Source organism: Oreochromis niloticus, linkage group LG10 (genome assembly GCF_001858045.2).
Source record: "Oreochromis niloticus isolate F11D_XX linkage group LG10, O_niloticus_UMD_NMBU, whole genome shotgun sequence".
In the NCBI taxonomy this organism is placed as follows: Eukaryota; Metazoa; Chordata; class Actinopteri; order Cichliformes; family Cichlidae; genus Oreochromis; species Oreochromis niloticus.
The window spans coordinates 24,117,883-24,133,704 of NC_031975.2; the positions used below are offsets into that span (position 1 = coordinate 24,117,883).

A 15,822-nucleotide genomic window follows, 5' to 3' on the forward strand; every position below is an offset into this window, starting at 1 on the left:
TCAATGTTCTCAACATGTTTTTCTACTCGTTTCTAAGTATTTGTGGTGACGCAGCTGCTCTTGAGTTGTTACCTGAACACTGTGACATGTGTCTGTCTGGCAGAACCTACGTTGTGGCACAACAGGCGTGGTGACGTTCCTGCGGGGCCGGACGTTGTACGTGGCCTGGCTTGGAGACTCCCAGGTCATTCTGGTCAGGAGAGGGCAGGTGGTGGAGCTGATGAAACCACATAAACCAGACAGAGAGGTGAGATCACTCGCTCTCCTCATACCTCAGACATGATGAGTCATTTATGAGTTTCTCTGTGGATTGTAGAAACTCTGTTAGCAGCCACGCCTACCTGCTGTTCTGACCTTCTGTTTGTGAGGGGCAGTCAACCAGATGTAAACTTGCTTAAATATACAGTGTCCAGGATAAGACAAATAACAATAATTTATCATCTTTAATAAAGAGTTGTTTTATACGTTGGTGCATTTTGACTTAGATGGATTTCAGATTAATCATATCTGCACTTGAATTATGTAAAGATGCAGTTACTGTGTTGTGTTGGTTTAATCGGCACAAGTACTGAAGTGTAAAAACGTCGAGTTTCCATTTTACGGCGTTATGTGGCAAAATATTTATTTTCTCTGAGCAGTTGGCAGGCGGTGAGAACTTTCGTAGATTAATAGTTACAGCCAAAAAAATATTCTGGCACCAATAAACTCAGATAAAACAACACATTGTTAATTTACACTTCTTTTTTTCTTTTAAAAAAAATGAGAACAAATGAGATATAATGTGTTATTTAGTGATATTTTAGGGTGATTTCTGCCAAAGTTTTATATTTCAAAACCAAACGTGAGAGCAGTATTATACCACATGCCTGCTGAGTACCTGAAAGGTGCACGTCGTAGTCAAACAACTGAACTCATTTAAAAATCTGTATATAGGAAAACTTGCGCTTCATGAGCTTTCCACTTCCTGTTCATTGTTGTAATTCGTCGCAAAATTTCCACTCCGTTATTGCTCACCATGTGTTTCTTTGTTTAATTCTGCAACAACAATAGTAACACAGGACACCATCCTCCTTCCTTGCTACGTCCCAGCCTGTTTCCCGCATCATTAATCTAAAAACAGCACCAGCATGTCAGATTTTAAGTGCACAGCAGAGGCGGGCAAAGCATTGTACTTTAGTACTGAGCTTTCTGCTGCAGAACGGCAGCATAAGATGATTGCAATCATTTTGTGTCTGCAGGATGAGAAGCAGAGGATCGAGGCTCTCGGAGGTTGTGTGATCTGGTTCGGCACGTGGAGGGTCAATGGCAGCCTGTCTGTATCCAGAGCGATAGGTAAACTTTTCATGAACGTTCTCTTTACTGCACATTTCTCATACATTTTTGTAGCTTCATAGATGACCCCTTAATGTGTCACATTGAGTTAATCATAAAGTTTCTCTTTTGAAAAGAGAAATATGTGTGATTGTGGGCACATTGTGGGCAGGTTGTGGGTGGTACCCTTCTTGAAAACCGCTCATCCAAAAACAACGACAGAAGTCATTTGCTACAGGAAAGACAAAAATGAATAAAATGACATTAAAACACATCCGTAAAAGCGTATCCATGTTTAGCAGCTTACACGTTTACCTGGCAAGGAAAGACTCCCCGGTTCAGTCTGAGGAATACAGACACAAATCCCTTTGAGGGTTCGTGTCAGGAAGTAAAAAAATCTACCAATCAAATATGCAGACCTACCTTTTGTGGTGACCCTTTGTGAATAAGGGAGCAGCCAAAAGTAGCTTCTTTACAGAAAAATTGATCCAGCTATCTTTTTGAGAACCAGACTTAGTTTTAGAGCTGCAGAGTGAGGGAAAGGAAAAGTTACCCCTAACCCTGATGTTTCCGTTCACTCTTATTTTTTTCACATCCCTTCAAGAACTAACATGAGAGATAAAGATTTCTTTTAGGGTTAAAGTTACAATTTAACCCTAAAACAGAGTTAGATTTAAGGTAGGGTGTTAAATGTAATAGTAAGGCAGCAGTCACTCTAATAGAGAACAACTTTAACCCCCCCCCCCAAAAAAAAGGCAGAAAGAGAGGTGCTGCACTTACTCAGGTCCCCAAAAAAACACCTAGTCTGAACCAAGTCTGAAAGAAATTTGAGTGACTGTGGAGATGAGCAATGAGAAGATTTGAGTAGCCAAATAAATCTCAACACTACTCACCCTGGTGTATTCAGACTATTTGGCTGTCCCTGTATTCAGACTTCATAAGGAGATGAGCCTCTCTGAGATGCTAAAACACATCTTTAATGTTATTATTTTAGATAATTTCCTACTAGATTCTTTTTCCTGTTCCTGAATGTTTTTACCTTAGTCTGAGCAGATCCTCACAGATTAAACTGTTACCTGTGTTGACAGGTGACTCGGAGCACAAACCCTACATCTGTGGTGATGCAGACCATGGCGTCTTCCCATTGGATGGTTCAGAAGACTACCTGATTCTGGCCTGCGATGGCTTCTGGGACACGGTGAATCCAGATGAGGCGGTGCGCGTGGTCAGTGATCATCTCCAGGAGAACACTGGGGACACCACCATGGTAGCTCACAAGCTGGTGGCCTCAGCCCGGGATGCGGGCTCTAGCGATAATATCACTGTCATAGTGGTCTTCTTGCGGGACCCGCGCTCGCCGCCACCCACCAGCACCGAGGAGGAGGAGGAGGGTGTGGTGGAGGGAGAGGTGGCGGACGAGGAGGAGGTAGCAGAGGTGGAGGAGGAGGAGCAAGAAGAGGAGGAGGAGGAAGATGAAGCGGTCAGGGTAGAGCGTGACGGCGGAGAGGGAGGAAGCAATGCGGACAATGGGGGGAAGAGCCGTGGAGGCTGGCCCCTGCAGCAGTGCTCAGCGCCCGCCGACCTTGGCTATGAAGACCGAACTGACTCGTTCACGGACAGAACTAGCCTCAGCCTGCTGGGGCCGGCGCTGGAGGGCCGCATCTCGCTGACCCGTGGCTCTTTCGGCGTTAGCCCCGACCTCTTCGCTGCCTCTCACATCTTCCGAGAACGCGCACTGAGGCGCAGGTCCTGTGTCCCTTTTCAGGAGTCCAGCATCTCTAGCTTCACGGACCCACTGTGGCCCCACACAGCCATGCTGTTAGGCCAGGCAGTGAGGCGAAGCCGCAAGCTCGGTTATGGTAGTCGCCGGTGGGGGCGGAGGTTGCCAAGCAGATCCAGGGAGCTGCTAGGCCTGTTACCATCTGGCCCCCTGCTGCCCCACATGCAGCGCTACTCCAACCGGAAATCCGGAGTGGCAGTGCCTCAACTGCCCCATGATGCCACCATCTGAAGAGGTGACCCAGACCAAACCATCTCCTTCATTTCTTCAGCCCTCCTTCCTGCCCCGCAGTCCACCCATCCACCTTTGCCTTCAACAACACGTCAACATGTCTTTCTTTGATAGTTGGTAGTTGTAGCTCCTGCAGTTGTTATGTGATTATTGAATCTCTGTCAGAGGAGTGGTGCTCTCTGTCCTAAGCTGAAATGTTTCCAATTGTAAGCTGGCCCATTAACACAAGCCCCGCTCCTCAATGCTGTAGGTAAAGCTCATAACTGCATTCTCCATTGGGACCACTGACCAGTCAAAATGAAGCCAGAGCTGGAAGTGCAGGTTAATAAGATGTGTTCAGACTGAAGGACACGGCTTACCGTAGGCACCTCACATAAAGTTTAGGTCCGAGTACTTCATTAACGAGGGTATAAGTGAGGAGTTAAAGGCAAATAACAGAAAGAACTGGACACCAGAAACATTTAGAAGCAGTTTTGTTGATGAGAAACATATTCAGTCTGAACACATTTAAGATTAATTTATGTGCTTGGTCGCTCTACAGACTATTTTGAAGAGACAATATTAAAAAGAAAGAAGATGCAACACAGAAAAGATTAAATCTGGTACTCGAAGAAGGAAAAAATGAGGACGAAATAAAAAAAATTCACGGCTTGGTCAAAAGTATGTGGACAAAAGTATCATGCACTGCAGGGATCGGATCCCTTTTTAGCCATCTTTACTGTCATTTCTTGTTACTCTCTTGTTACAATATATAAAATGTATAAGCCAACACCAAACTACTTTTGCTGGTTTGCTCTATAAACATTCACACAAAGTGGACAGATGGGGCAGGAAGAGTCAAATCTATCTCCGTAGCTGTAACTGAACTTCATGCTTTAAGTGTAATCATCCACACACGTTTTTTTTGTAATTCTGCATCTCACTGTGCAGTCATACCCAGGTATAAATGCACGGCGAGGTGTCACATATCATCTTTTCTTCTGAGAAAGCTACTGAGAATGTCGAGCGACCCAGCATTAAATTAAGCTCTAATAGCGCAGCCTGCCTCTCTGTCTCCTCAACAATCCCTCGGTGGCAGATGAATAACATTCGTAAGCGGAGGCCGGAACAATTGTTGCTCCTGGTTTCTCGGACTGGAAGCACACGCTGTTCTGCCCCCTCCGATTCAGTCAATGACCCAGCCATTATCCAGCCACATTTGTCTACAGATAAAAGCACTTAGCACCGGATTATAAAAGATTAGCAGTCACTTACCTGAATAAATTCTTCATGTAGTCCATGTAGTCCAGATGGTGATATGCTCCTGAGATAATGGGGTTTTTAGAGCGGGGGGTATTTAAAAAAATAATAATTTCATCATAGTTTTGGCTGTTTTTGTTTTTTACAGAAAACCCAGTGAACGAAAGCATTTTTCCCACAGGCGTTCCATACCTTCCACATTACTGAGTTACTGAGGCCCATGTCCTTTATACACCCGGTCACTCATTGTTTCATATCACCATTAAAAACAAGTCTGGCTTGTGCGTTCAGCCCAGTCATATCACGAGGCTCTAACAGCAAAAGAGATTAACATTTTTATTTTGCCAAAAAGAAAGTATGATACCACTCTCACATCTGTCTGATAAATATGAAGCTATTACCAGCAGCTGATTGGCTCAGCTCACTGATGCTTACTTGTGGATAAAACACCAATATCTATCACCGCTATGTCTATGAAGATAGGAGGACCATGCAGTATTTTCCAGCTGTATTATTTATTAATTCAGAGAAACAGGAAATTTTCCAAAATTTTTAAAAAACGTGGGGTCTGATACCAGTTTTTCTAGACTGTAACATTAATATTTTGTTACCTTTTGGCAGACTATTATGTTACTACCCAACAAACATATTACATAATTCCACATTGTTACATTTTGTCATAATAACTTGGTAAGTTTGTATAATTCTCTAGTAGCAAAATAACCAGACCAGCTGGAGACGTTTTGCAACGTTGAAGTAAGGTTATAGAAAAATGTGGAGGTGATATCATACATGTGAGGTACATTATAATGTTTTATAATGCTGCTTTGACTGGGCTTTCACTTTTATGTTAGTATTATGTCATTTTTAAATGTTGAGCAAATGTAAGAGACCAGGAGGAGGCGTTGCTGCTACACTGCCCCATACAGATTTTGTTGTAAGGTACCTGCTTCCAGTCTTCAAGCTAAGCTAAGCTAATTGGCATCTGGTTTGCAGTGGCTTCTTATTTAACTAAGTGTACAGAAGTGAGAGTGGTTTCAACTTCTCATTAAGAAAGTGACCCAGCCAGTGTCCCCAAAACGTAGGAGCCTAAGAGACAGCTATCAAAATGTAAATAATGAATCACTGCATAACAGTATATCATCGACATAACATAGTGCAGCTACTATTGTGCATTCGCATCCTCCTTAGATGGTCCCATTTGGGAAAATTGTTCTTCCGACTTCCGCTGTTCATGTAGCCTATAGCATTTAATGTGAAAACAACATGAATGCTACAAAGAAGACATGTTGTATTTTCTTACTAAGTGCTTTAAAAAGTGCACACACATATTCATAGCTATAATGAATTAATATTGATTTACTTGACTTGTTATCCAAAGTTATGGCAAATAAAAAAAACAGTAACAAACAGTTAAAAATAAAAAAAACATTTCCAAAATTAATTTTCATCACAAATGTGTATGAAAAATGTGAATTTGCACCACTAATCAAAGATTTCTCAGTATGAGCCAAACACTTTGTTTCATTTGTCTCGTAGCAACATTTTTGCAGACATTCAGAGTTGTTGTAACTTTAGGGCATGTTTTGCAGTTGGTAGCTAATTTTTCCAATTCTTTCAACACCACATGAATAGACAAATAGCTGCCACTGTCAGAGAAATCCACTGTGGCTGACTCCCATGGCTTCACAGAGCCTTTATAATTGGATCTGATCTAGATTCTGCAATGGAGAGGCCCTCTGTGCTGTCCAACAGGCTCACTTCAGGTATCTTATCAGGCCATAGAAATCTTCACTGTCAGCTTTTATATCACTTTGCCTGAAAAGATATTTCTCCCATTTATGTTCATTTTTTATATCTTACTCCACTCAGTACAGATCCTATAAACAATAATTCATAATCATAAATACCAAACAACCATGTAGCCATCAAACAATAATCCTCTGACTGACTTTATGTGATAATACTACAAAGACAGTTTTTTTTCATATTGGACTTATTAATCCCTTTCTAATGACACTAATAACACTTAAACCCAATCTAATCTCACTTTGCATTAAATATATTACCTTTTGTATCTCACCATACTCTATGGCTATAATCTAATGATACTGAAAATTTACTCTGAAAAATATTTACATTTTATACAGAAGCGTGCACTAATCTGATTGATTCCTGGCCAACAAACTTTAGTTCAAACAACAGCTGTGGTTAATATTTTTATGGGGTCATTCAATTTTGAAACAAAAACCTTGTAAAAGGTTCTCAGATATCCCCTCATACCTAGCTAAAAACTGTATAAAAAATAAGGTTTAAAGACAGATTAAAACTATACGTCCAAGAAGGTTACCATCCTCTCCAGCTACTGAGAATGCTAACTTTTTCACAAAAGAAAACTATTTTTGTACTGAAGGCAAAGTTAATTAGCTCCAACAAAAAACGTTAAAAGTAAAGTATTTTGATGCAACCCTCTTTAAAGCTTAGGGAAAAACACATGGAAGCAGTATAAATCCTACATGACATTCAGTTGTTAATATTGGACTTTTAATGTTAGCCCACATGAAAGAAGGCTCGGATCAGGACTAACCAGTGTTTGGTGATTTTAATGTTTTTAGTGGCTGTGTTTTAAGACCTGTGGTTAAGGTCTTAGAACATGCATGTCTTTCCACTCAGCAAAGACTTAGCCTTTATTTTATTATATTTATTTTGAATCATTATCTAAATTATCTTAAGACATTAAAAATCACCTGTAAAACCTGATTTAAATTTTTTTTTTTTTTTAAAGTTTCTTGATTTTTGCCACAAAAATTGGATTTTTGTTCTCCATTAGCCACCATTGTTTCTGTTTCTCCCACATAATCTGGATTCATTTAGTGCCATCTCTCTCTTAGTCTGCTTTAATACTAGTTAGCTAGTTATCCAGTTGAGTAGATATATAAAAAAAGGTGGTGCACCTATATATTTTTTACATATTTTCCATGCTTTATTTGTTATTAAAGTCCAACTTCAAATCCAGATTATCAAGGGTGACCAAACGAAACAACAATAACCAGTGAGACTGCAGCTATTTAATGAGGTTACAATACGAGCTAGTGCACAGACAATATAAAAGATGGATGTAGCCCCGATGACGTTACGAAGCTGAACTTTTTCAGTGTTTTGAAACTCGATGCGACAACTGATCAATCAGAACTTGTTAGCCAGTGAGTATACCCTGGATAATTCTCCTTTCTGACAATTAACAAGCTGAACCTGACGGTTTATTTAATATGACCTGAAACTCTTTACTGAGCTATATTTTTCCATAGGCTTCTCTAGGGCCAGAAGTCCTTTTGCAGCCAGAGAACTCACCTCCTGGTGGCCATTAAAAAGAATGTATGTTGAAGGCACTTCATGCTGGCTTCAGTTTTCAGGCCTGGAAGCTACTCCCATCTTTTACATTGTCTATGCTAACATATAGAAGCCCACTTTAAGGATGGCAGCCACCTGCGCCCCCTCCTCCATCCCTCCAGCCTGTGAATCCATGCACTGGTCCAAGAGGCCTGCTCGCCATCGGATTACTTACCTTTGTTTCTTGTGTTTTGAGGTTTGGAAAGGCTAAAAATCTGGTTGCTACGCTTTTGTGTGGACACATTCATTCTTCCTGTAACACTGTACCTCCACTCTTTCCAAATGTTAGTGATAACCTGGTTCTGTAAACAGTTCATCCACTTTCACTGGCTGACAAAACACCCAGCATCACTAACCCTGTTGCTGTTGTCTCCTGTAACCATCCTGTGGACTGAATAGTGACGAGCATGAGCAGAATGTACCTCATGTCCCAGAATGTCCTGACAGACTTGGTGAAGAGGGTCAACATGAGGTGTTTTTCTTTGTTTTGTTTTTTTTTTGTGAGGGTGAGAATAGTTTTTTGAGGAATGTACCGTCGAGACACTCAACAAACTACAGCCACTGGATCTCTTTTTGTGGGACTGTCGCTGCAGTGTTTGTCTCCAGAAGCGTGAAGACGATAGGCAACCAAGGAAATCAAGTCATCATAAAAAAATCACTTAGGAATGGATGTGTGTATATTATGAGTAATGTGAGTTAATTGGGTGCTGGAGGAGTGTACATATAATAATTCTGTCTTGTAAATCAATGGTTTTAGTCCATCAGCTGTTGAGATATCTACTTGAAAAAGTCAGACGGTCTGAATCTCACTGAGGTGGCGGTGAGGAGATGATGAGTGTTGTCCGATTGTGGCCTCGCTGCTGTTTCATCCTCATCCTGCTCTCTATTTCCCAGATGAGAATAGTAATCTGGGGAAAACATACATTAAATTATTGGCTTAATCTTTTGCAATAGCTTTGATTTTTTTTATTAGTATCAGCCTTAAAAAATGCCAGTCATATCAGTAGGTTTGCGTTACAAACACAACCATTTTAGCTCAAAGATTAGAGCTTTCACAAAGCCTCGAACTCTGGGGAAGCAGAGCCCGCCATCGGGTGACAGGGTCTTGTTATAATGATGGACATATGACACCGTTGGAAATACATTACAGGGTTACCTTAGCAACTGGAGCTTGGACTATCCACCAGCCGTTAGCTAAAAAGGCATGGGTGCGCGTCCACAAGCGAGTAGCCTATAAATCCCGGCCAAAATCTCTGATTCAAATTATGTCACTAACACCAAAAGACAGCGTCCATTTCTATGATATTTTGTGTACTGCAGGGGAGCATAGTGGAGCAGTGGTGCAGCACAATGAGACAGCCTTGGGCTCAAGCCCATGAGCTGGCTGGGGCTTTCTCTGTGCCCCAGCTTCCTGTCGCAAAGACATGTATGTTAGGTTAATCGGCGATCTGTCAGGGTGTACCCTGCTTCTCACCATGATGGTTGGGATTGGCTCCGGTCCCACTGTGTGACCCTGAATTGGATAAGTGGAAGATGGACAGATGGATGGTGGTGATAGAGGGGAAATCATGGGTCCAAAGTTGTTAGGGTTCATCCTCTGGAAAACACGAACTTCTGAACAAACTGGGGAAAAATAGTAGTAATACTATCAGTGGTCAGTTGTTAGTCAAAATACAAATGCATGGAAGTGATGCAATGGTCTGTAACCATAACTGTACAAAACCATAGAAAAAGGAACAATCGCACCATTATTCACTACTTAATGATTTTTGTATTAAAGCAATGGTCCAGATATTCTGAATGAATAACTCCTAGGAGAGACTCGAAAGTTTCATTTTATTAACATTCATTTCTCTAATGCTTAGTTTAATACAGTTTTACTTTGGTTTAGGGTTGAAATATTGGACTATAGTGGCATATCTGTCTCTTGAGTGACCCGCTCACAGCCTGAATACATTTCAGATGCATTATTTTAGATCCTGAAGCCATATCTGTTCAAGCGGAGAAACACTAAATATCCAGCAAACACAGTCTGCACCATCTGCTCCAACATAAAACTGTATTACATTAAGTTTGATGGTTTTTCATTAGAATGAGATCTCCTTTGATGTTAAAGAGTTTTTGATATTTGGTGGCAGTTCTGCTCTACTATAGGAAACTGCTGTGTGCACACTGACACTCTGAAGCTAGTTTTACTCGTGCCCACTCCTGCTTTGCAGTGCAGTTGTAGTTTTCGGTGTCCTGTTGTTCAGTTTTTCAAACCGTGACAGCTCTCAGTGACCAGGAACCCCGTTGGCTGCATTCATGTGAATACAGTGTTACCCATCATACTGAAAAACCACAGAAGTTGTCACTGTATAAGCAAGGAAAGCATTTGCCATCATTCCCTGTGGTAAATCCTCCACCTTAGATCGAGAAACCCTACACTCCCCGACCCGCTCACGCTCTGCTTGCTCTTAAAAATTTCCTCCGAGTCGGACGTGTCCCCGCCCTCATGATGAAAGCAAGCAGAGGTTCGGCTCTGCTCTCCCATGATCACCGTCCAACTATAGGGCCCTCTGTGAATCTGCACTGTGTCTATGTACACAAAAGCTTTTTCTTTTACTCTGTAAGCAATAATGACATTGCATTAAAAGGCTCTCTGTGGGTTTGTCTTCTGCTGAAGGATGCAACAAAATACAGTTGTGTTAAGCCATACTTGAAAGGGCATAATGGGCGAGTCCCTGAAGTCAGTTTCCCATTCATTTTACCTGCAGAGGAGTCCTAATATGTCTCAGATCAGCTTTGGCATCAGATAGAAGAATGAATGTGAAGCTTTCTTCTGTAAAAACAAAAAAAAAGGAGCTGGGATAAAAGAGGCAGGATGTTTAAACTTGTATAAGCCATCTGTGTGCGTTAGAAAAGGAGTCATGACTTCTGAGACCTATGCACTGCTCAAATGTAGACCAGTGGATATGTGGTGAGTTGGGAGTAGGGCTGAGAGTGAGAGCCTCTCTCCTTCTTGTCCTCCAGGCTTGAAGACAAACCCCATGATTGGCTCTTCTTCAACATGCAGGTTAGGTAAAGAAAAAATGATAATAATAAAAAAATGTAAAACACACACTGAGTACCTGTATTATCTGTGTTCCTGTAGTATATAAATATGTGTATTGTAACTGGTGACTAATTATGTATATAAAGATTAGACCAAGTCTCTGGCTGATGCTTTTTCTTTAACTGTGACTGTCTGACATAAAAGGCTGTCGGCTGATGCGTTCTCATTTAATTTATTGAATCTAATAGCTGTGAAGCATTTGCATCAATAGGACCATCTGCAGGCATGTTTCCAGGAATAAATGTGAACATTTGGCAAGTAAAATTATTAACTACCGACAAAATATTGCCATTTAAATAATTATTATATAATTCTTTCTTTGCCTTCATTTTTCACATTTTGTCTGGTTTGGCCCACCAGAAAAACACCAGGTTGGTTTTAAAAATAAACCTAAAGAAGATATTTTCGTTGATAATTAGAAACATAACAGGTTTATAGATTCACTGACTGATCAAATTTTATTATTATATGATGCTTAAAACATTATACCCAGCCCAAAGGGACTTATGAGACACCTATAGAACCAGAACTAGAGTATCACAAAAACTTATAAGTTGCCCTATAAACAAATGCCAACCACTTCATTATTGTTCAACCTGAATCAAAACATTTCTAGGTTTAAAGATTTTAACAAACATTAAATAAATGAGAACAGCACAAAATAAACTTTAATTCATGCGCAACTTCTTATTCACATAAGCAGCTTGTCGTCCTCCTCGATGGCCACGTCTTCTAAAATATATTTGACTCCTGTTTGCAGCAGCTAAGGACCTTCGACTTCACGTCAGGTTTGTCTAATTTGAATACATACTCACTGTACACTTTTTTACGTACAACTAATTTAACTGATTGTTAATGCAAATGTATAATCAGAAAATCAGAGGTCACAGGAGAATGCTGCTTCGAGCTGCGGAAGAGCATCTCTGAGCCCACCACACAATTGAACCTTGACGCAGATGCGTTGAGCAGCAGAAGATCACACTGGGTTCCACTTATGGGAACAAGAAAGTAATGTTACAATTTGACTCAACATTGGACAATGGAAGAGTGAAAAAATGGTTCCTCAATTTCTGATGCAACATTTGGATGGGAAGGTTTGGCATAAGCACTATGACCCTGTGGATCCATCCTGCTTTGTATCAGTGGTTCAACTGAGCATCATTTAGCCACTACATACTACTCGAGTATTGTTCTTGACCACCAACCAATTTATGACAACAGTGTGTCCATCTGTATCTTCTGACGGCTGCTTCCAGCAGGAAAACACACCATGGCACAAAGTTCAAATAATCTCAAGCTGGTTTCTGGAACATGACAGCGAGTTCACTGTACTCAAATCACCTCCACACAGGCACCAGCTGACAACTATAAACCCCGTTAGTTAGTTTCTTTTATTAGTTTAATTTTAATTTCATTTTTAATTTCAGTTTCCTGATTGAGTTTAAAATAATTGTTTCAGTATTACTTTTACTCGTTTCTTTATTATAATATGTTTGGTGACGCCTGACTCACATTCATGTAAACATCCAATTAAACATATTAATCAAAATGACCACAAAAAACCATTAAAGACTAAAAAACATTCCATCTCTATTGGATTTATTATACTTTAGTTTTGTGCATAATATACACTGCTTGGTTATCAAGTAACACGCAGTCAGTAAAATTTCAGGGATATCAAAGTGCCAACAGGTGCACGAATGGTAGCATTGAGGTGTAGGTCCCACTGCAGGACGCTGGGCCCTCTTGTCATCCTCATGGAGTCCATCTCTGGCAGTTTGGTCAGAAACATGCGCATGAGCAAACCTCTGGAGGTCATTTTCAGGAACTCTGGCGGTGCTCTTCCTGTTCCTCCTGCTGCTAGGTTGATGACCTTTTATGGCCCCTGTCTAACCCATCTCCTGGCATCGTCTCCACACTCTTGAGAGCAATATGAGAGAAAAAGCAAACCTGGATGGATCTGCCATCGCAACCCGAATGGGCTGCAGGTATTATGCCATTGGTACCAGCAGTGACAAGGAGACCAGGGAGGAATAAGAAGAGAGAAACAGTCTGTGGCACCGCCTTGGGTTTGTCTCATTATTGCCTCTGCAGGGCACCTGTTCTTGCTTTGATTTTTACCAAAGCAGCTGAGACAGATTCACAGCGGTTTCTGATTCCTGATTGGACAGATTAATGTCCCTGAAGTTTAACTGGCTTTGTGTTACACTGTGATGACCAAGTGGCCCCTTAATTATTTGGGCAGTGTACCTTCAGTCAGTTTGTTTATTTCAAAAGTCTAGTTAGTTTTTATTGTATTGTATCGTGGTTGAGAGCCAGACGATCACTACACTTCTGTTTCACTCCCTTAAAAAGAAAAAAACAGACACTTTTCAGTCTCCTACATTATAAATGACTTAAGCAGTGGTGAGGAGTACTAAGGTCCTCTACTGAAGCAACACCACCATGTATAAACCCGACCAACAAAACACCACAAAGCTATTGAAAGTTCTTAATTTGAAACCCTGAAAAGGTGACTCATCAGCTACATTTAATTAAATATCAACAGTAAATTAATTAATTTACTTTGTAATTATTAATACTGATATCTAATTTGTAAGTGATAATAACCAAACAAATCGGAGGGCTCAGTGCTAATAAAATACTGAATTTTGACTTTGTTTCTTTCTTTTCTGTTTAAAACAGGGAGTTTTAGCTTCAGGGGAATTTCTTAATGTAAAACAAGTCAGGACTGTAAGCGATGGCAAAGAGTGATAACTAGCCAGTATTGATTTAATCTTCACAAAAACTGCTGCCTTTTCAACCTCTGTTGTCTTAACTCTAACCCCTAATACCTGACCCTTTTTAGTTTGGGGAAATTCTACTAAGTCCTGGAAATCAGGACAAAATGACAGAATTTTCTGGATTTATTTTAAAGTATTTTGTTTTGTTTTGTTGTTGTTGTTTTTAACAGTGCAAATAACCTGAAGGTGAAGTGGAGCTCCTCTAGATTTTCATTGAGTTTTAGGCTAGGCCTAATCCATATCTTTAAAGCTGAGTTCTCCGGTTAGGGTTAGATCTCATAGTGTCAGTCAGTGTTTAAATATTTAGAATAACTAAAGCTGTGTAAGAAATGTGATAAACAAGCATTTGCAGTGAGGAAGAAGCAGAAAGTTTCTTATATTGCATTAACTTGAGAAGCGAAAGGCTTTGAGTTAATAAATATGTAGTTGCCCTCCATGACTGCTTTCGCTACTTGTCACAGGTCTGAGGCAAAAAGGTTTGGATTGGTTTAATTAACCTTTTCAGGCTGAAGCAGGTCACATTCACAAAAAGCAAAGGTTGATTTATTTTTCCTTTCCACTCCAATTAATCGTCTCACACCTTTCGGCCTCCTGAGCTACAGATGACGAGGATTTTCTAGCTCTGGTTACTGACTGAGCAGTAAAGCCGGACCCGAGGGCTCAATCATCCCTTTTGACTCCTGTGGGTGACCCCACAGATGGTCCCTCTTTTGTTTTCTTATGGCCTAAAATTAAAACGCAGCCATCTGTGTAAAGGCAAAGAAGGTGAAGCCACTAATGTGGTCTGGTCAAACATGGCCCGAGGGATATAAAATCCATCCACAGAAGGTCTGACTTTTTTTGTTCATTTGCAGCAGAGAATAAGAGGAAACCTGCACAAAGAGTTTTCACGTATGGCGAAGTGAAGCCACGGTGTGCGGAGATGTGATGCCGTAACAGGGCTTTCATGTGGAACCGTGCTGTCTGCTGTTACATAAACAGCTTTACAAAAGTGAGCAGTCCTCCACATTCTTTCTATAAAAAGACTCATCACTTCACCCCTCTCATAATCTGGCTTTATTCTCTCCATTCCAGCAGTTCAGGCTCCGAGGAAAATGAAAATCAGAGGTAAAGGGAGAACACGTCAATGTTTCTGTTCCTTATTCCAGTATGGGAACGGGAACCAGTACAGCGAATACTGTGTAAATAATGTGTTTTACACATGACATTTAAAGGTGCTCTGCAGTATTAACCCGTACCAGAGTGTAATAAATATGATTACTGATTCATTTCAATACACTGAGGATCTAATATCAGGGGCTCGGACCTTTCAATTCAGTGAAAGCTGCTATTTGATACTCCTAATCGACACCGCTTCCCTCCTGAGATCCAGACTTCTACATTTTGTGTCTCTCTGATGTACATTTTTGTCTTTGTTTAGCTGATTTGCATCAGTTTGAGGTCTCTTTGAGTCTTTCTTGTATTTTCAGCCATTCTCAGTCCTGCTTTGAATCCGTCTGATCTTCTTTCCACTGCTCACTTCAGGGTTGACAACATAAGGAGCATGCCCCTTCTCTCAAACCCACCATGTGCATGCTGTCCTAAACAACATCCATAAACCCTCTCTATTTGTTTTGGGGTTTTTTTGTTGGCTTTTACTTGTTTTTGCTTATTATTCAGTGGTAGTGATTAGCATATTTGGCTTATGCAGCAAAAATTTCTGGTTCAAGACTGGTTCAGGAGCGCATCCTGTGCGCTGTATTGGTGTTAGAAGCAGCAGGCAGTGATCCTGGTACCCCAGGACCAATTACAGTGACAGGAGAATTAAACATAATTAATTAAAAGGATGAAATACAAGCTGCACATACAAGGGCTCTGGTTTTGCCTGAATTCAAACCCAGAACCTCTGTAGTCCTGAGTTGACAGTGAAGTATTTACCCCTGTTTCGAGCCTAATTTTTGCACATTTCATTTTTGATATCTTGCACTAATTCTGCTTCTTGTCATCATTTTGTG

General features: G+C 40.7%; 1 protein-coding gene across 2 annotated transcripts in view; it reads left to right on the forward strand.

The window, feature by feature from the left end:
* ppm1e (protein phosphatase, Mg2+/Mn2+ dependent, 1E) overlaps window positions 1-11,142 on the forward strand; it is a 62,125-nt gene extending 50,983 nt beyond the window's left edge. For both annotated transcript variants that reach the window (XM_019363677.2, XM_005456158.3), the window contains exons 6-8: window positions 104-247; window positions 1,239-1,332; window positions 2,400-11,142. In XM_019363677.2, the coding sequence (XP_019219222.1) occupies window positions 104-247; window positions 1,239-1,332; window positions 2,400-3,322 (1,161 nt within the window). In that variant the 3' untranslated portion in view covers window positions 3,323-11,142. The remainder of the gene's footprint in view (window positions 1-103; window positions 248-1,238; window positions 1,333-2,399) is intronic.
* Window positions 11,143-15,822: the final 4,680 nt, after the last annotated feature.